Genomic DNA, 21,911 nt, shown 5'->3' with positions numbered 1-21,911 from the left:
GTTGAGAAATCTGTTGTGCGTGGCTCTTCATGATTTGCCCAATCCGTACCTCATGCTTAAGACGGGAGCGTGTGACCCGACATCCGTCATCATACCAACAGTTCTGGGGCATGGAACCGCAAGGTGGCTTGGCGGTAGACCGCCATGTGCAGATGAAAGAAGTGGTGGCGGATGTGTGGAGTATGGTGGTGAGCTATGATGTGAGGGTGGATAGGGGGACAGTAGGTTCCACATCCTCGAGTTCGCGGTAGATGTGGTTGGAGTAAACAAGGTCAAGCATGCGAGATGGGGGGTGGTGGCGGAGGGGCGGGCGGTGTGTAGGTAAGAGTGAAAGGGAGGTAGGCATGGTCAGCCTCAAAGGGGGGTGGCGGGATGGAGATGTCGGGGAGAAGGTGTGCCATAGCCGGAGATGCCATAAGGTAGTCCACTGTGCTAGTACCTCCTAAGTGAGGGAAGGAGGTGAGAGCGTCAGAGGAGGGTCATCGAGACATCCCGTTATAGATAACGAGACAATGTGCAGCTCCCAGCTCTAAGAAATATCTACCATACACCGTGACGTGATGATCTCTATAGCCTTGTGTCAGTGATGTGCAGCTCCTGTAGTCTGATAGGGACATCCAGATCGAGTAGTGGTACCTGCCCCACTTCCCATCCTGGCGTTGAAATCCTCGAGCAGGAGGACTTCCCCCAGTTGTGAGAACTCCATAATATCCCCATATAATGGTAAGTACGGTGACTGGCCATGCTGTGCGGCGTAAGGGGAGTGGCGTGGTGCAAAATAACACACAGCAATGTGGATGACTGTGTCACTGCTATGCTATAGCCGCACCCAAAGATACCGTGCATCCTCATCCTTCCGGACGATGTTGAGAATCTGTCGGAGATGGGATCTAAAAAGGACAGCTACCTTTCCAGAGCCACATACTCCTCCTGATGTGCAGGTCTCACCTTGGAAAGCCGACTCCCACTCCAACCCGGCTATGTATGGTAAGCCCCTCTGAGGGCTCTGATGAGTCTCGGTATAAAAGATGACATCCTTGCCTGTGAGAATCTCGCTCAAGCCTCCTGGATTCAACCACAACATGCCATTGCAGTTCCATACTGCCAACCTCAAGTGTTTGGTCTCATAGACCCTGCATCCCTATTTGGGACGGCTTTTAGTGATAATGACCGTACCATCTCTGTAGATAGCCCACTTGCTTGCTCTACGGGCCTCATGAGCTGTCACCATCGTCTCATGCCAGTGTGCCACTTGTGCTGGGGTGAGATCATCTCCCATGTACACCCGTGTGCCCTTGAGGGCAGCCCGCCTGTCTAAGAAGGCCTGTGTGCTGGTGGCATAGGGGAATCTAATGATGAAGGGTTGCTCTCGTGTCATATCCTTGCCTGCCCTCCATGTATCTGCAAGGGGGGGGGGGGGGGGGGGGGGGGCGATCCCATCCATTCCTAGCATGTGGCAAAGCATCATGGCATCCTCCTTGGGGGAAGCCCTTGCCTGTAGCCCGCACACTCGCACATGGAGGGCCCTATCCTTCGTGCGTTTCTCCTCCTCGAGAGTCTCATGTATGATGCTTTGTGGGGATCTGTGCTTCTTCACCACCTCCACCCAATCTTTCTTAATGGTCTGCAGTTCTTCCTGCAGCTTATCACTCGCAGATTTCAACTGCTCCAAGTCAGTCCTTAGACCCTCCTTAATATTCAGTTCGCCTTCCTCCACTGTATGGTCCTTGACCGTAGCCTTTAGGGCTTCCATTTCTGCCCGGAGTTCCCCTATTACTGGGGCAGCCTCTGGCATTCCTTGTTGCTGCAGCTGGGTCTCTTTCAACATCTGAATCACCTCCTCCTGGTGTTTCACCTGTGCTGCTAATTCTTCAATCGTGTTCTTTCCCTATGTATGTCCTTGCGGATGGCTTCCAACTGCTTTTCGTTTTGGTTCAGGACCTTGTACAGCACCTTCTTCTGTTCGCCCAACAGCTTCTTGGTGTCGTCCTCCACTGTCTTGATGTATGCCTCCAGATCTTGTAGATTCATTGTGGCTATTTCCCCCTAGTTGCTGCCTTGGGGGCCTGAGCAAGGGTGGGCGGCCTCAACACAGCCAGCAAGGTGGGGAGGGCGAAGTGGGCAGCGCGAGGAGATGGCGAAGAGCAGTGTGAAGCGAAGCGATGGCGAAGAGCAGCGCGAAGAGAGAAGATGGCCACCTGCGTGAAGCGCGATCAGGGATGCCTCAACATAGTCAACGAGCGGGGGTGGGCGAAGTGGGCAGGGCGGGGGGGGGGGAGAGAGGGAAATGAAACGAAATGATATATTAACGTCTTCAAAAGGCCAAAATGACCTATGAGACCAAAAAGGTTACAACAATTGGTGGATCTGATACAATCTGTGTAAGAAAAGCTAAAAACAACTAAACAACTAACTGAAACTGAAACAACTATGAGGAAAAGTACGGTACTAAATGGATAACATCTGGGAGGAAAACTCCAACAACAAAGGTAAGCATCATACACATCACTATCCAAAGATGTCTCTCATCGGTCGATGGCGGATATCCTCAATGTCCTCCATGGTGAGTGCTCTGACTGGACGTCTCCCATGCCGTGCTAGTATGGTCCTGATCCTCTGTTGTAGTCTCCGCCGGTGTCGAGATGGGCCTCTCATCTTGGGGCGCCTGGACCGCCGGTGTACCTCTGGTGCGGCTATACTCTGGGGCTAGCTGCAATGCCTGCTGGCCTGACTGCTCAATCTCTGGTCAAAAGAAGTCTGTAATCTGCCTCTGTAGGTGTCTCTCCCTCTCTGATCCCCTCCCTCTCAAGAGACCCTCTCTATGTCTACGCAGCTCCAGCAAGTATAATCCGAGGCATCTCTGATCCTGGTATCTCATGACTCTAGAAAGTGGTCCGAAACCCTCTCTAAACAGGCAGTGAAAACGGCCTCGTATCTCATAATATACTGGACAGTGACATATGTAATGTAACTCTGTCTCTGGTTCTATCTGGCACAGCTGACAAATCCTGGCCTCAGCTGGTACTCCTCTGAATCTGCCAATCTCAATCTCTAGCTGGTGTGAGGATGTGCGCGTCTGACCAATAGCACACCGTACCCCATGAGAAAGATGAGTAGTATCCATGTAGCTGGGTCTAATCACAAACCCATCCTCCGTGAGCTCGAGAAGAGGATCTCTATAGAAAGCCATCTTCGTACCAAGCTCGTGTGTCGGCTGTATCCATGTCCTCCTAGTGTCCAGCTGAGTCAAGTCCTGCCTGATAAGTCTGGTAATCTCTGCCCGTGTGTGTGTGTGTGTGTGTGTGTGTGTGAGAGAGAGAGAGAGAGAGAGAGAGAGAGAGAGAGAGAGAGAGAGAGTCTCTTAGCTGAATTTGTATAGGTTTTTTGACCCTTTGTTTAACTTGGTGTCCCACAGTGATTCATGGAGCAGGTGGCATGTCTTTAGTTGACCCATTGTTCCAACGTCTACTGGTCAAGGAATGCAAATCACAAAAAATACCAGTGATTTTCGATGAGGTGTTCTCTGGATGTTGGCGGCTAGGAGTGCAGGTTAGGTTGGATTTGAATTGTTTGGATGTCTTTGGTTACATGTGCAGGCTTTATCTTGCTCTTTGTTTTGTTTTCATGTCAGATGAGGAAACATATTATATGAAACTTTATAATTATGCTAGAGAAAGATTTCTAATAGGGCTGTCCTTTTGTTGTTTGAACGTGGTTGGAACGTTTCTACTCTCAAGGGGGTGCCCAGATAAATAGACCTAATATCCTCTAGTAGGGGAGGGGTAGGAGCAAACAAATTTAGGTGGGAGTGGGTGTTTTCTAGAAACCTTTATAAGTGAAAAAATTTCAGAGAGGGAAAGTTGAGCTTCAAATGGCAAAAGTTTAGAAAAGTCAAGAGGACAAAGTTTGGTACATAATGTGGAGCAAGGGAACCTAAGATTGGCATAGAAACATTTTATGAAACAATCTTGCAGCTAGTCAAAAGTGGAATAGAGGCTTGCTTGTTTCAAACAAGCTCACCCTCTGTCACCAATAATTGCAGAGGAGTTACTGCATCTTTGTTTGAATATTTTACAAGAAGTACAGTGGAGACATGAACATTCAAATGTGCTTATCGCAATGGAGACATGAACATTCAAATGCTAAGTGCCCAATCTTAAAGAAGAGTACATGTAGACACTACATCTTCACCCAAGCTAAGGATTTTTTTTAACACTTAAATAATTGACTCAATGTAAATAGCCCTGCTTAAAGCTACCATATGCATGTCAGATATGTTCTCTCTCAAGCTTCAACAACCATGTAGGAGAAATTGATACCACAAGCCTTAATCCCTCACTCTGAAAGGTGCTCGCCTCTTTCATGATAAATGTACAGCAACTAGAAAAGATGTTTTGTCAGCAAGGCTGACAAAGTGGTCTACAAATTGCTGATATAGCTGTCTGATTGAGAGTCTGCTAATATTCCCCCTTTCCTTGCTTTGGTGTTCTGGTTGCCATCTTCCCACATACCAAAGATAGTTCCAAATCAGCCACCATATCTGTCCAATGAAAAAGCGGGAGAAAGACCAGCATGAGGTTATATAGTACATCGTGGCAAGGAGGGCCTAGTTCACTAACACAAGGGGAGATAGGTGTGCCCCATTACCTTTTGCGAATACTGGTAAGAGGAGGTGTAATTTGTTGTTTCGTTTATACATCCAGTCCCACGTGGCAGTCCAAATGCCTAACGATAGGATGTTGAATTTACTGCAGACAGTATCCTCTCGAAACTGGATTGTAATGGTGGCTCAACCAAAAGCTGAAGAATTTTCCTTATTTATCATAGCTCTGAGGCCATGCAATTGATCTTTACTGTTGCCACAAAACACAACACTTTCTCCTGAGTTCCCACAAGTTAAACCGGAAACTTTATTGGTAGACTGTGGATCCAGCAGTTCCTCAGGGTCCTGTATGGAAAGCCACACTCTGTGGGGGGAAATCTTTAGTGCCATCAAGAAGTTTCTCATGGCGATGTCTAGCAAGATGTAGTCACGATCTTAAGTTATGTATTCTCAAGATTTGCTGAATCAGTTGTCTATAAATCTGCATGCACATATTGTCTCTATTTGTAATAAAGGTGGGAAATGCACTTATCCGCCATCACGACCTTCAATTTGGTATGATTCACATACTTTATGTATTGCACATAACGTCCTTAACAAAGGCGATTGTTCTATTAGTTACCGATAAAACAGCCATGATGGCTAAATACAAACTTGTCCCCAAATGGGAAGTGGGAGTCAGGATGCATAGAAGGGAGGATGCTCTTCTCCTCCGGCTGGCCGCTCTGGGAGGAGGCTATCTCATACAATGGGTGGAGGGGGAAACAACCGCACAACAGTGGTGCTCATTATCTCTTTATTGATAACTATGTTGGATCGTAATTTCTTAAGGACAAGCTTAATGTGATAAATCAATGTGGCCTTTTCCAACTTCCCAGCCAATGCTTTCTAACATTGTTGTCAGTGGGTTGGAACGGGTTGGCTCAAGTTGGGATGCAAGAGTCTAAAAGGGGTTGGCAACTGCATGCAACATGTCATAAAAGTATGCTCGATCAAGTTTTCCTGATGTATGTTCGTTGTCTAAATTTTTATCAAATGGGACTTGTATTTGGTGCCCTTGATTCCTTTAAGTGCTAGTTTGTTTGTTTTATCAGTGTGGTTTTATTGCAGTCGTGTGCAGAATATCTTGATTGTACCCCTGATATAGGGTGTTATTCAAAGCTATTGACTGGAGGAACCATTCCATTGGCAGTAACACTTGCTTCCTCTTCCGTATTTGAGTCATTCAAAGGGCATTCTAAGGTATGAAGAGTTTTCTTAATGTCAATTCAGGTGTGTAATTTTTGCGATTGAAAGTGAATGGAGAAAGCTTAATATAGCCATTATAGCCGTTGTGAGGTATTTTTACACATTGTGGTGGTTATGCGTGTATGGTGTCTTCTGTGGTGGTAAGGCAGGTTTGGCACACAAGGCATCATTGAATTTATGATTGTGTAGCATTAGATAATCATTATTTTGAAGTCCTCATGGGTGAGAATATTGTTTGTTGGAGGACTTGCTGTTCTTGTAGTCTGCATTCCTTATTTTTTCTCCTGTTGCAAAGCATTGAATCTGAGAGCTCTGAAAACTTGAGGGGAGAAGAAAGATGGTTAATCTGAGAGGTCTTTGCGTGGACATAGGAACTCTAATGGCCTACAATCACATCATAAAACGTGTTTCAGTGTAAGAACTTGTTTTTCAGAATCCCATTGTGAGACCAATTGTTGAACTTAATGACCTGCAAGTACTCCTCTCCCTTGTTGAGTCATGCAGGGTGCACCCAATCTTGTTGCAAGTCTAGTAGTCACACAACCTGACAATCCTGTGGAGATGAGCGGAGTCCTTCTCATGTGGTGATGAAGCCACCGTAATGTGGCAACGTTGATGTTCCTCCTGGGTCTTCATTCTCATCCACCTTATCGATGAAGCTTGAAAGAAGAGCAAAGCAGTTGCTAGGAGATGGCGGACAACTATCCAAGGTTGGAGCGTTGAAATTCTTTCGGACCTTTTGACTGGGCTGGTGTCTGCCCTGCATGCTTTGGTGAAGAGTGCTGAGATGGAGGTTTAGGTTACTGTGGACGGGCTTTCAGCCATTTGCATGTGTTGTGGTTTGCCTCAAAATCTCTCAAAAGATATCCATTCTGGTGGAAAACAAGGTTGAAAGGCCTGTTACCTCCGTTGTCTAGTAGCAGTAGGAAGATGAGCCATTTGGCTTTTGTTGTAGGACATGATCACTTACCTGTGAGGGTCCTGAACAAGAATTCTGACATGTGGTACTCCATCACTATCATCTGTCGGTCAGCTGAGGTTTTGTGGATATGAGCATGGTTAGCAATCCCAATTTGATGAAATGGTACTATGGTTGGCTGCATGTTTACATAGTGGTGGTGGACATAGTTTGAAATGGAAAAGTGATAGGAATTACCAAATAGCATGCAAAAACGTGAAGTACAAGGCTTTCAGTGTGGGGATCTCTTTTCAGCTCTTCTTGTGTTCTTACGTTAAAAAAAATCAAAAGTATAGAAGAGAAACTAGCTCTAAAAATATCACACAAGAGCTTATAAGAGTTGCATGAAGAAATCATGACTTCTGTAGGATGGTTTTCTTAGATTTCTTTTCAATAATTTACAGCTTATGAAAGCTGCATACTGAGTTCACATTGCACATGATTATGATCTTCTAACATAGTGAAAATCTACTATGCATGGTAGAAAACCGGGTGTCTTCTTTCTTGTCCACACACAGTTCTACAAAGTTCCTGATATTTTCATGTTTATGAGCACTTACATTGCTTTCTATTCTTGTTGATGTTGGTCTTGGAGTTGTTCTTGACACTACTTTACTTCTTGTATTCCCACCAAGCTTACACAACATTTGGTGTTAGAGCATAGTTAAGCCCCGAGTAAAGTGAGGTAAATAGTGGAAGACAGAGATGGAGATCAGCAAATTCCTCAAACTGAAATCCCTTTTATTAGAATTCAATAGAAATCCAGCAGCTGCCCTATTGGAAGGCTTTCCATCTGCAAGCATTTGCACTACATTTTGTGGCCCAACAGCTTGCATAGCATCATATCACATTTCAAAAAGTGTTTCAGCTGATTTGCCTGCTTCTGAGCTATCCATAGCCTTCACAAGAAGGATTTTCCCCTCCTGCAATCTCCAAGAATCCCTTGGACTCCCTGCGTGCAATCAATGATACCCCAAAGCTTGCCCACTCATCTCTGATGTGTTGCATTGATGCTATGCACAAGGCAGTCTTTTCCCCATCCCACAATCTCCTACAACTGTCATCATATATAAGATGGCCCTGCTGCTACTATGGCAGCCGTTATCTCGTGATGGGCTGAGGTACGAGCTGCTTGAGAGGAAATAGAAAAAGCGAGCAATTGCTGCATCGGCCTTTCCATTCAAACCTGGCTTCCATGCATTCTCCAATGTGCCTTGCACATGAGCTGCATGCTTGTTTCACCCTCTACCACTTGTCTGTGAACATCTGCCTGGGACATATGAAGTGCCAGCACGTGATGTAACAGGACTCCAGAAGGGTGAGAAGGCATCCCAGAAAAAGTAGATGCTAAAGGAGGACTTGCTTTTTGAAAAAGAGAAGGCCCTGGTCTGCATGATTGATTTTGGATTTTCTTGTTGGCTTCGGTAGCTGCCAATGTTTGGTACTCCAGCAACTTAGCTGGCGGTACTCTTTTGCAACCTTTATTGATCCCAAGAAGTTGGCAACAAAATTGACCCGCATGTCATGTTTTGATGATACTGCAATGCTGACAGTGAAACGTGCTAGTTCCAAATGCGTACTCTTGTAAAGTTGTGGATTGTCCCCATGATGCTGAATTATCACCTGGAGCCATGATACCTGCACACAGTTATTGAGTGCAAGAAACAAAAAAGTAGTAGTCAAAGTCGAATGTAACATGGGAGAAGTAGGAGGTCACTGCTAAGGGTTGAACAGAACAATTCTGTTAGTGTTTGCTTGGGTAGCAAGGTGCACAATGTGGACTAACATGTCGTCTGTCTGCTTGCCCAAGGCACTCCCACTCCTCCAAGAAAAGAGTGGGAAAACAATGACAATGTACGGCTCTCGTACAGGGATGGCCTCGTCCAATGTCAAGTACTCTTTGGTAATACGAGGCCAACGACAATATGCTGTGTCAGTGTACATTCTCTCTGACATGCAACCTTTGCACATGCACATAATTTCACCCATGTTGAATCCTGCCAATGTATGCAATCTCCTTTCTTGTGGCTGAATGTAACGAAAGGCATGACTAGTATGTGAAATGTATTTCTTTTAAAGAAAAAGAAAAGAAATACTCATGTAAAAATTCTATTGCTAAAATCGAATTTGGTCAAGCTAAATATTTCTTAAATTCCCATGTAACAAACTTAAAGGAAATCCTCCCAATTGAAGAATCTACCGCAGAATTAGATTTTTAAAAAAAAGAGAGAATGTCCAATTTTAAGGAAAATGTTAAATAAGAAAAATTGTCCCCAAATTAGATTTTGACAAAATTATAGAAAATCACCCCAATTGATGATTCTATCCAAAAATTAGGAAAAAAAATCTTAATCTTTAAAATGCCCAATTTTAAGAAATACCTTATTGGAGAATGTCCAATTGAAAAGATGCAGGGGAGAAGAGAGCTTGCACACACTCACAAAACCCTAAAAGAGAACACACAAGATAAGAGGCTGAAAATCTTCTTCTTCTTCACACAACACTCAACACACCATATACAAAGATAAGAGTACACACAATATGAAAAGGTACTCAACCAAATACATACTAGGGTTCTCTATAGTGTGAACCCAACTAAATGAGCTGGCGCTATAACTATGCCAGTCTCTAGAATGGCTGTCACACAGCCTGTCATCCCACTGGCCGCATATCACCCATGATCTCACCAACCATGCCAGTGGTGTAAGTGTGCGGCCTATCCCCCAGGCGGGTCATCAATGTCCACCACCTCACTAAATGAGCTCGATATCTCAACACTCCTCCTCGAGCTCAACTCCATCTCATGTACACCAAGCGAAGCCTTGAATCTGCGGAGCTTCGCTGTACCCAATGCTTTGGTGAAGATGTCAGCGACCTGATCCTGTGTGCTGACATAAACAAGGTCAACGTCTCCTGCCAAAATCTTCTCTCTGACAAAATGGTAGTGGACCTCTATATGCTTCGTGCGAGCATGAAAAACTAGGTTCCTGGCCAACTGTATACTGCTAATGTTGTCACAGAAAATGACAACTTTTCTATCCAACCACTGATAGGCCCAAATCTGCAAGTAGCTTTCTCAACCAAGCTACCTCACATGCTGCCATAGCAGTATCTTTGTACTCGGCCTCTGTATTGGATAGAGCAACCGTAGGCTGCTTCTTGCTGCTCCAAGTTAGAGCAGCACTCTCCAAAGAAAACATGAAGCCACTAGTAGATCTTCTATCTAAGATACTACCAGCCCAATCAGCATCTGTGTACCCATGTACACATATCTCTGTCCCAGTTTCATAAAATAGTTCACAATGCAAAGTAGACCTCACATACCTCAGTATGCGTCTCAATGCATCCAAATGCGGCCTCCGAGGAACCTGCATAAACTCACTCACCAACCCAACAGCGTAGCTCAAATCTAGCTTGATGATCGTCATGTAGATCAAGCTTCCTACTATGCATCTATACATAGTAGGATCCTCCAAAATCTCTCGTGAATCTGCACTCAACTTGCCATTTTGATCCAATGACACTGAGATAGGCTTACAGCCTGTCATACCATACTTGGACAACATGTCCAAGGCATACTTTCTCTGAAGTAATCCAATACCATGTGGTGACCTAATCATATCAATGCCGAAGAAATATCTGAGCTCCCCCAGATCCTTCATCTCAAACTTCTGTCTAAGCAAGATCTTTACATCAAAGATCTCCGCATCATGGTCCCCCGTAATGATCAGGTCATCTACATAGATGACAACAAGCACAACCCCTCTATCACTGTGTCTCACATACAGCGAGAAATCTGCATTGGCTACATGAAAGCCAATAGTGACAAGATATTCAGAAATCTTGTCAGACCATGCTCTTGGTGCTTGTTTTAAGCCATACAAGGCTTTCTTCAACCTGCAAACATGCTCGGGGTGACTCACATCCTCATAACCAAGTGGCTACAACACATACACCTCTTCCTGCAAATATCCATGCAAGAATGTATTCTTTACATCCATATGATGTAAAGACTATTGCTTTGACGCAGCCACTGCTATCACAACTCTCACTGTTGCCATCTTAGCAACTGGGCTGAAAGTTTCCTCATAATCAATGCCATATGTGTGCGCATATCCTTTGGCTACCAATCTAGCCTTGTACCTGCTTATGCTTCCATCACTGTTATATTTTACTTTGTATACCCACTTGCATCCAATGGCTTTCTTGCCTTCAAGCAATTGCACTAAATCCCAAGTCTCATTTCCATATAGTGCATCCATCTCCTCATCCATAGCTTTCTCCCAACACACATTTCCAACAGCCTCATCAATGCATGTGGGCTCTACAACCTGCACAACTTTTGCCATGTATGCATAGTGATGTGCCACATAACCATCATAGATAAACCTCTGCACAGGATTCTTCACTCTCCCACATCTTCACAGCTTTGCATTCATGGCTTCCATAGCTTTCTTTACACCAGGTGTTCTCATAGCTGGTATACCAAGATCCTCATCAAGGTCATCTCTAAGCCACTAGACTCTCCATCAACATGAGAATGCCCTGCAGAAATGTCAGGCATACTATGGGGCTCAACCACTTTCTCTTGGCCTTTATGTGATGTACTAATCACATTTGCAGGACTGGTATTATGACGCAGCCTGCCTTTCCATGGTCTATCAACTGAACCACTAGATGAGGACTCTTCTGGTCCACTCAAAGACTATGATTGTTGACTTGCATTCTGTGCAACCACATTTCCACTTACATCAACCCTAACAGCTTCTTTTTCAACAGCATACGAGTTGCTCATCTCATCAAAAACAACATCCGTGCTTACCCTCAACTCACGTGTAGCAGGGTTATAACACCTGAATCCCTTTTGCTCAAGGGAATATCCAATAAACATACATTTTTCAGCTTTTGGATCCAACTTAGTTCTCAGCTCATCTGGCACATGCACATATGCAATGCATCCAAAGAATACATCAAGAATAAGGAGGGAAGGTTGTTTGAGTTGAATGGTACTGCTCCACAGATGTCTTCTTCGATGTTTGAGAATTGGGTTGAAAGAACTACAAAAGCACAATGGTGTTGATGGATGGCCATTGTTATAAGTCTTGAACATGTGTGTGAAGCATGTCAGTTTGGAAAGCTAGCAAGGTAACCATTTTTTAAGCAAACTAGAAGGAAAGGAGGTATCATTGATCTTATTTATTTGGGGATCTCTCTATCTGAGGTTGTCATTACTACATTATTTTTGTTGATGTCTGTTTTAGAAAATTATGGATATACTCTATGAAGGCTAAGTAATAGGCATTGCATTATTTCATTGAATTTAAAACACTTGTTGAAAAGGAATCTGAGAGATATGTGAAAGGCTCGAGGACAGATGGAGGTGGTGAGTTTATGTATGATGCGTTTGATGCATATTTCAGATCAAATGGAATTGCAAAGGAACTATGGTTGTTATCCACGGCATTGTGGAGTGGCTGAAAGAAAGAATATGCATTGAACTTCCACAGTTATAGTACACAATATGACTCCTGATTTTACTCCCAACCCTAGTCACGGGAGATCCACCGCTACTGATCTAGCTCAAGTGGGGGCAAATCTCTATCTCCCTTCTGGTAGTCACGGGAGATCCACCGCTACTGATCTAGCTCAAGTGGGGGCAAATCTCTATCTCCCTTCTGGTAGGTAAGTGAGGGGATTGGGGAGGGAGAACATGCACAAAACGAATACAAACACAAACTTTAAGATGATAAATGTTAGGTTTGAGATTAGACTCCTGGTCACCATCCGAGGTAGAGACACCCTTGCAGCCACAAGAGAGGCTCCCTGGATGCAGAGCCCAAGGCACGGGTTGCTACACAGAGGCTCTTCCCCTCATCCTCACGGATGTAGTCTCCCTTTGAGAGTGGTGAGTCATGGAGGGAGCACCCCCTTTTTTCTTTGTACATTCCACCTCTGTAGAGGGTTGTAGTCCGCTGTTGTGTAGATGATCTGAGTTTTGCTACTAATGGAAGGATCTTTCCTTCCTTTTGGAGTGTGTGTGTGTGTGGGGGGGGGGGGGGGGGCGTGCGTGGGGGATGTTGAAAGTTTATATTCAAAGCACGCTTCTAGTGAACTTTATCACTTGTTTCCAATGTGTTCATGAAAGTAAGAGTCCACCACCACCTTGAAGGTCTTCTTCTCTCCATGTGTCTCTATTGTGCTGTAAGCTGAATGTCAACATTATGAACTTGTGCACATGGGAAAGACTTAAGCACCCCTTCGCCACACTCTGACGGATGTATTTCACTTTAAGCGTGGTCAGCCATGGAGGGAGTCCCCCTTCCTTTCTTTGTACATTCCACCTGTGTAGAGAGTTTTAATCTGCTGTAGAGCCGATGATCTCACGTTTGCTACTAATGGAAGGATCTTTCCTGAACTTTGTCACTGTTCATGAAAAGAATAGTCCACCACCACCTTGACGGTCTACTTCTCTCCATATGTCCTTATTGTGTTGTAAGCTGAATCTCAACATTACGAACTTGCGCATATCAGAAAGATTCACACCCCCCCACCCCCCACCCCCCCCCCCCCCCCGCCCTCCCCGCTCTCATCCCTTTTCCTCTTCCCAAGAAAGAAAGAACAATACATGCCCACACAAAGCTGTGGAGTGGACCTTGATTTGGAATTACTTGGTCTGCCTGCCATTGGGCCATCTGCTAATGACCTCTTTATGCTCATGTACTTGCTTAAGCAGCTGTACCATAACCAATTTCACAACACTTTTCAATATGGTACAAGAAGATTATCAAATGCATTTTCTGGTGCTCTCATGTATTACTCCACGAATGTTTGTTGGATAACTTTTTGTTAATGTTCAGAAAACAGGGTTCACAACTTGTGCCATTTTTTGTGTTTGCAGCTTCTAGCGCTTCTTCATGGGCACTCGTATTCTGGACATGCAGTTGGTTGCCAGGCTGCAATTACATCTTTGCAATGGTTTCGTAATCCTGAAACTAATCCAAATTTGCTGCCTTGCAAGATGCGTTTAGTGGAGGTAAAAATGCCTAAATAGATCCTAGCTATATCTGCTAGTCTCTCTTTTTTAATCTCATACATACTCTGTACCTGGAAATGATCCATTTTGCAGTTGTGGGAACCGGATATTGTTGCTGAACTTTCCGCACATCGAGCAGTGCAAAGAGTCATTGCATTGGGGACAGTCTTCGCAGTAGAACTCAAAACCGATGCTTCTGACAGTGGGTAAGTGTCCACAAGAGCAGCTGTGAGAAGAGATCGTATTTTGACACCTTTTCTGATTTTATTGTTTTAGTAACTCGACTACTGTTGTCGATGTGTGTGTGGTATACTGATTGCATGTGAGTTTAACATTAGGGGTTAACAAATCCTATTTTATAAGATGAATTTTCACACACCACACACACACACACACACACACACACACACACACTTCTTTTTAGTAATTCTTATATTAAATGGGAAACCTCATTGCGAGGTGAAAACCCACAAACAAAACATCATGATACAACTGAGGCCCCTATATAGGGGCTCATGTGATTGCCTAGAAGCAGTCAAAGAAGGCCATGTATTGCTGGTCGTCTATTTGTTGCAAGTTTCGGCAGTCATGTAGGGACTGTCTCAACAAGCATCGGAAGTAGGCGTATTAATCAAGAGGAATGTATCCATAATGCATCTGATTTCTATTTTGATATATTGTCCACAGTGCCCCAAAAGTAGTCCACACGAAGAATACCCCGAAGTTGGTATATCGTTGTGAAACCTGAGCGAAAAGCCATAATGTCTTCCCAAAATGAGCTCCCGGGAATCATGTGTGAAGATACTCTGACTGTGTCTCTAAGAGGGCACGAGAGAAATCAGATGCATTATGGACACACACATTTTTTTTAATAGTAATTCTTATATTACCAGTGGGAAACCTCATTGCGAGGCAAAAACCCACAAAACCCACAAACAAAACATAATGATACAATTGAGGTCCCTATATAGTGCCCATGGAATTGGCTGCCTAGAAGCAATCAAAGAAGGCCATGTGTTGCTGATCGTCTATTTGGTGCAAGTTTCGGCAGTCATGTAGAGACTGTCTCAACAAGCGTCGGAAGGAGGTGTATTGATCTTGAGGAATATGTCCAAAATGCATCTGATTTCTATTTTCTCATATTGTCCACAATGCCCAAAAAGTAGTCCACATAAAGAATACCCCAAAGTTGGTATGTCATTGTGGAATCCAAGCGAAAAGCCAGAATGTCTTCCCAAAATGAGCTCTCAAGAATCACGTACAAAGACGCCCTGAGAGTCTGTCTAGGAGAGCACGAGAGAAATCACAATACCATAGCAAATGAGGCACGATCTCATCGTGCAGCATGCAATGGTGACATCTTGCCGTAGCGTTGGCCTCTTTTCCAAAAACACACCGACAGGCAAAACTCCCACAATGCATCTCCAAAGGAACAATCTTTCTTTCTGTGGCAAACCATATACTCCTCAAACAACCACCCCACCATCTATCTGTTTTATGCAGTATCCAAAGCGCATTAGCATGATCGGCAATCCAAGGAGAAGAAAGCATTTTGATACAGACCCTTTAAACTGTCAGTTCATGTAACCTTGTAGCATGAGGTGGAGCAACTCGCTAGTCCTTCAAATGCTCCTCATGATTCTGCGGAGGCACTGGTTGAAGAGGCTGCAAGAGGTTGCATAGGAGATGCCATAAAGGTGTGTAGTGCATGCCCAACCCATACCTCCGGCTTGCTTCTGGGAAGGAGATAACATAGCTTTCATCATTGACCACATCCACCATGAAACGTACATTCTTTTGTGACAGGAAGAAAGCTTTCCATGGTTCAAGAAGGCCTAACGGAGCACGAAACAGCCTACTCCAATGGATGCTTTCCAAGCGAGGTTGTGTAGGAGATGCCATAGAGGCTTGTAGTGCATGCCCAACACATACCTCCGGCTCGCTTCTGGGAAGGAGATAACATAGCTTTCATCATTGACCACATCCACCATGAAACGTACATTCTTTTGTGATAGGAAGAAAGCTTTCCATGGTTCAAGAAGGCCTAACGGAGCACGAAACAGCCTACTCCAATGGATGCTTTCCAAGCGCATGGTGTTTCCAACCTCTAGTGATCTTCCATGGCATTCCAGTTTCTCTTTTAGCAATTTCCAGTCCATGATTAACCTAGAACTGAAGGGGCAGCTTGATATTTCCCCTGTAAAGTGCCCAAAGACCACCTCCCAGTAGTCGGGGTTCCATGTACCAAATGTGGTGGACTTCAAAGTGGTGCACATGGCTGCTAGCATCTGTGCCCAAGGCTTTTTTTGAGCTGCAAAATCAGCGAGCAAAGCAGTTTTCCTAGCAATGACATGAGTATGCATGTCGAGAATGTTGATGCCCCCATGATTTCTTGGCGTACAGAGCTTGTCCTTTCGCAGCAATATGAGGCCTTTAGTATTGTGTTTGGTTTTCCAAAGTATCTCTAGTATAGCAGACATGTACTCATCCCAAGTGCTTCTTTGGCCAAGCAAGCAGAGAAGAATTGTATATATGCAATGAGAATGGATTGCACTATGCAGACTCTGACATGTAAAGGCCATGTGGCCAACTTCCAGTACTGTAATTTAGCATTTATTGTTTGCAAAACCCAATGAACCTGAAGTTTGAATGACGTATGGCATGCAAGTGGGTAACCCAAATGTCTAATCAGCTGATTGGAGGGAACAAGAGCCCTTGGCCGCCAAGACATTGTGCCAAGCTTGTGGCTTGAGAGGGATAAGCTTGGATTTTCGGAAATTAATCCGGAGACTTGCGGCTGTACGAAACAGATCCAAGGCATCCATCACAACATGGAGATCACGAGGATCATCTTGTGGCATGAAGAAGTAACCATTTGCATAAGCTTGTGCCACAAAATACTTGCCAGATGGCAATTAAAGACCACTAAGTGCACCTTGCCGAGTAAGATGATCCATATATAGAAGCAGAGGATGAGTTGCTATGGCACTCAAAGGGCATCTTTGACGCACGGACTTACCCAAAGACCAGGAGTTCACCATCAAGAATACATGATGCCTCATTGCCTTGATACAACTAATACACAAGATTGGACATCTTAATTCCAAAGCCCATTTTGCACATGGTCGCCGCAAATTGCAATAAAATCCCATTGCACTATGTCAAAGGCCTTCTCTCTGTCCACTTGCAAAATAAGCACATTTTATTTTGTATATTTTGCATATTCAACCCCAATGAAGGTATTTTCAATGTTATCCGTTATACGTCTGCGTGGGACAACCATATTGCGCCTCGTCTAAGCCTGCATAGAGTACCCCTTTTACTCTATCGACCAACATTTTGGCGACCAATTTCTTTACTACGGGCATTAAAGTTATTGACTGCCAATCAGCAAAGTTCTCACACAGACTTTTTTTTGGGAGGAGTTTTACAAGCCCTTCTTTCCATGATTTGGGCATTTTCGAAGTACACCGAGCATCATTTATCATGAAAAGCAACGCATGTTTGAGATCATCCCAAAAATGCAAGAAGAATTCCACAGTTAAACAATCCCAACGTGGAGATTTGTGCCCAATTGTTTTATAGCCTCTTGGAATTCTTCCTCCTTGAAGCATTGTTCCATAGAGAGTGCCTCTTCTTGGGATACTATCCATGAAACAAAACCGGTTGTAATTCATGTTTGACCATCAAGGCAACTCTTGAAAATGCACCCAGGCCTTCATAAAAGATGCCATAACCAACAAAGTGACCTACTTGCCCTACGAACTCATTCTGATTATGTTCTTGCAAGCAAAATATATCCGGTTTCATCATATTTACATAGCACCAAAAACGCCTCCATTTATTTACATCACAGAGGCCATTGACATTGTATGTGAAACCATTGATCTCTCCTAGGCCAACATCCAATGTGCACGCAGCAAAGCCTGAGGTAAAGTCCAGTCCTGCCCATATCTGCTCTATTCTGCTACATATCTCAGGGTCTTGAATGAGGTTGTCCGGAAGCCTAGAGCTCGCATGCCTATCATGCCTCCAGGGGTCTTCTAGAGACACAATATTCGGGGCGTGATTTGAAAAAGTAGTGCCTGCCAAGATACCAATCATGCCCCCACGGCTGCAAGCCCACTCATGAACGTAAAACCTGTCAAGTCTAGAGAGGTTGGGGCCAGTGCTCCTCCTATCCAATCGCGAGAAGCTAAGGCTCGAGGGTTGCACCCAAACTCAAGAAGATGCCAAGGGTCCTGTCCCCTATGTCCCAGTATCATCTCCTACTAGGCAGAGTACTGTACTACTGAAACTGTGGCCGTGCCTCCTCCAAGCTTGTCCTCTGCTGCCCCCATCTTGTTGAAGTCACCACCCATGCAATGTGCACCAAAACTCAACTTGGGGAAGGGCTTGCCGGATTGTGCTCCAAAAGAGGGCTCTACCTGCGAGCAACATTCAGGGCATAAACATTGAGGAAGCCAACACTATCCTCTCCAATCAAAATGATAACCCACTGTGCTTGCCCCGGAACTATAACTCCTGAGCTTGTCACTGTCGGCAAAAGCTGCTCACTACCAAAAATACAAACTCCTCCCTGCGTCCTTGAAGGGCCAAAGGATGGAGACCAGAAAGGATGACTCCTACTTGGTAAAATCTTCCCACATTGGTGGGTGCGCCTCTCTTAAGAGGTGATGCTCCTGGAAGAAATGAATGTCGATAAGTCCGCCCACTATGGCTCTCTGAAGCTATCCTCTGAGGACGCCTCATTTGTGAAAACACTGGGCCCCCCTAAACCGTGTATGTTCCACGAGACTATGCGCATATCAATCTCTGTGTGAGGCAGAACTAGCAGAACTGCCCTCCACTCGAAGAGTCTTGGGCGAGGGTTTAGACGGGAAATAATCACAATCCGTCTTGGGGCAAAGGCACGCCAAATGGGTGCGGATCGTGTCCTCCATGTGGCGCCACTCTATCCGAGTGCAAGAGTATGCATACTCCGGACTCCATCGATCATAGTGGAGGTACGACGACAGAAGTATGCATGAACACAAAAAGTAGCACCTCCAGGCTGGTGGAGGCCACCATCTTCTTGTCTTGGTCTCTGTAGGTTGAGCCTCCAAGCTCCATCCTAGCCAATGGCCATAGGTGGGTGAGTACATCGGTGATGCGAAGATCGTGAAGATAATGGGAAAGCTCAACTGCCTGACCTTGGATGCAGTAGTTTTGGGGGACTGCTAGAGGCCGACGAGAGGCGGAAGAGGGGGGGGGGGTGGATGAGGAGGAAGGGGCTGAGGGAAAAGTTGGGGGCAAGGATGCTGGAGGGGGGAGGGGAGGCTGGAGAGGGTCGCTACTGGGAGATATCCACTGAAGAGGAATGCTGCTGGGAGAGGCTCGCCCCGAAGCAACAGTGGGGTCTGCCGGCCTCACTTGGCACTAAGAGCCGGGAGAGGAGTCTCGATGAGGAATCAGCCGCCAAACCCGCGGAAAAAGGGGGGGGGGGGGGGGCTTCGTGAGTGGAGGGGGCCCATCGCCAACGGGTGGGTTGTCTGCGTGTCGGGCGGCTAGCAACAATTTTGCAAACCAAGGTGGAGGTCTCTAATGCTGCAATTGTTGTGGCGAGGATCTGAAGGTCTGCTTTGAAAAAGGATAAGCAAGCAATGGTGACCTCAGTCGGGGATGATGGAGCGGCTGCCTTGTAGTCCTCCTGAGGGTGAAGACTTGAGTATCAGAACCCAAATGGTGATGGTGTTTGCCTAGGACCAGGAGGTATTGGGTTCAAAACCCCACAAGGTGCTCCCTCGGCGGCATCACCTGTGGGCGGATAAAACACACTTACCATCACAAGGAAAAAAACACTCCCAAGTGTGGAGAAGGGGTTTCACAAAACACTTGACCATTAATGCAATTAAACACTTAAATTTGCCATAACCTTTAACGTATGCCAGTTAATTCCACAAAACTGTAAAAGAAAGAGGTGCACATCGGACACCACATAGAGGCTGGAATGGGCTGAACAACATCCCCCCCCCCCCCTGCCAAGAATTATGATTATGTATTTTTTGTGTGGGTACCAGCCAACATAGCTTTTCCAATAGCCCACAAAGCTGTCCATAAACCCATATGGCAAGGCTGTCCATAAGCCCATATGGTTGAATCATAAGTCCATAAAGCTGTCGGATGTCCATAAACCCATATGGCTGAATCATAAGTGTGTAAAGCTATAGTGCAATGGACATAGAGAGAAAGACTTACAACCCACAAGCATCTCAAGTTTCATACTCTAATCCTCGTACTAATGGTCACTATTTACAATGCTTGTCTATACATCTATTGTTACGTATTCTCAAATTGACCTCCATAGATGGCAGCCCAAAATTTGCTGTAGACTCCTGTCCCTCAGCCCAAACTGCTAGCTGCAGATTTGTTCCACAGCCCTAGAACTGGCCCCAAATTTGATGTAGACTCCTGTCTTTCAGCCCAAACTGCTAGCTGCAGATTTGTTCCACTGCCCTACAACTCGCCCCTGTACTTGCCAATCGTGATGCTACCCATCCAATAACCTAAACTCCCTTGAAATAGGCATGGTAGGGGGCTGGTCGGCCAGCTCAACAGCCCGTGTTGTCCCCTCTTTTTTCGCACATGAGTACACACACTTGGCCATTCATTAATGTCTGGTGACTGGCTCACTCTTGGGCACCTACTTCTGGCCGTCCTGGCTGCCCAAAACATTACCCAATTCCATGCAAAACTAGTCAAGCAGCAGATCTGTAGGGGTAGGTGTGCCTGCCCCCAGAAGGGGGGTTGGGCGGGGGGTGTGTGCGGGGGAGAAGTAAATAAATAAAAATGGTGTTTTCATGTAATGTTGAAAAAAATTAAGTTAGGTACGAAGAAAAGAGATGCACTATATAGGGTCTCTAAATTGTGAACTCCCCAAGGGTGCTTTAGGTCTTGGCAAAATCGGCACATTTTAAGTTCCAATATCAAAGATAGCAATGGCTCAACGACATGCATGGGCCTGAATGTGCTTGTGTTGTTAGTTGTAACTGCTTATTTTTGGGATCATGTCCGTGATTACATTAATTTGTTTGTTTGTTTGTAATAATGCTTGCAGCTATGCATCATTGTCCTCACGGAGCATTGTTCAGGCTCTGCGAGAAGATGGTATTTACAATCGACCACTTGGTAATGTCATATATTTTATGTGTGGGCCCACAACGTCCCCCTCAAGGTGCTCTAAACTTTTGCACCAATTATCTCATCAACTTGATGCATTCAACGCTTGACAGCTCAACACATTTTTGAATTTCACTTGCGGTTCCAAGCAGGGTGAAGGGTTAGGCCTGTCAGCTGCTATAGTGGGAGGACATGTTTACAAGCCTCACATAGCAAATGAAGGTCGGCTTCTATTTTGAAGAGAACTGAGCTATCAAGGCTTAGAATAATGTCATTATATTGCTATGATATAAGCTAGGTTGATACAGGAGAATCTTATTCTGTTTTCACCAAAAACAGATGGTTGATTAGTCGATCTATAGCGATTGTCTTTCTCCAGCTGACCCAAGCATATACAGAGCTAGTTAGCTTCTAAACAGAACCAGGCACCATGGATGTTTGCTACGTCTCTCTCTCTCTCTCTCCCCCCTTCTCCAAATCCCCACCCCCCACAAAACACCCCATAGCACTGTTAGGACAATGAGCCCTTTTGTTATATGAAATTTCATTTATTAGCTATTTCTATTTTTTTAAAACTACTACTGTTCATAATGGATGAAATCAATAATGTAACATTGCAGATCATAGACCCTCCAGATCTTTTGTAAAATATTAAGAAGATCTCTTTTCTCTCTCTCTCTCTCTGGCAGTAACTTCAGAGATCCAGACACCCCTCCGCATCAAGGTCTAGTCTGTCCTCTCGCCATCTCCAGGTCCCCCTCAAGGTCCAGGCTATGGCCAGCTCCAGGTCCAGAAGATACTTATACTCAAGTGCCACAAAGCAGCACCTCTTCAGGCAGTGGACATCCTCCCTTTACGATATCATTGAGAACGATAACACAATACTCGGTGATATATGAGGTTTCTATGTA

The 21,911-nt window shown here is 45.0% G+C and overlaps 1 protein-coding gene across 2 annotated transcripts in view; it reads left to right on the top strand.

Annotated features, from left to right (window-relative positions):
- The window catches only part of BIO1 (adenosylmethionine-8-amino-7-oxononanoate transaminase), a 136,941-nt gene extending 115,389 nt beyond the window's left edge, over positions 1-21,552 (top strand). Inside the window, exons 10-14 of one of the 2 annotated variants that reach the window (XM_086802669.1) lie at positions 3,416-3,549; positions 5,714-5,845; positions 13,708-13,842; positions 13,936-14,048; positions 20,939-21,552. In XM_086802669.1, the coding sequence (XP_086658795.1) occupies positions 3,416-3,549; positions 5,714-5,845; positions 13,708-13,842; positions 13,936-14,048; positions 20,939-21,110 (686 nt within the window). In that variant the 3' untranslated portion in view covers positions 21,111-21,552. The other variant, XM_086802670.1, reaches the window with a different exon arrangement.
- Positions 21,553-21,911: the final 359 nt, after the last annotated feature.

Source organism: Cibotium barometz, chromosome 9 (assembly GCF_041138505.1).
Source record: "Cibotium barometz isolate CiBa-2024 chromosome 9, ASM4113850v1, whole genome shotgun sequence".
In the NCBI taxonomy this organism is placed as follows: Eukaryota; Viridiplantae; Streptophyta; class Polypodiopsida; order Cyatheales; family Cibotiaceae; genus Cibotium; species Cibotium barometz.
Note: the sequence above shows the minus strand (reverse complement) of the source record. Positions and strands in the feature narration are given on the sequence as shown.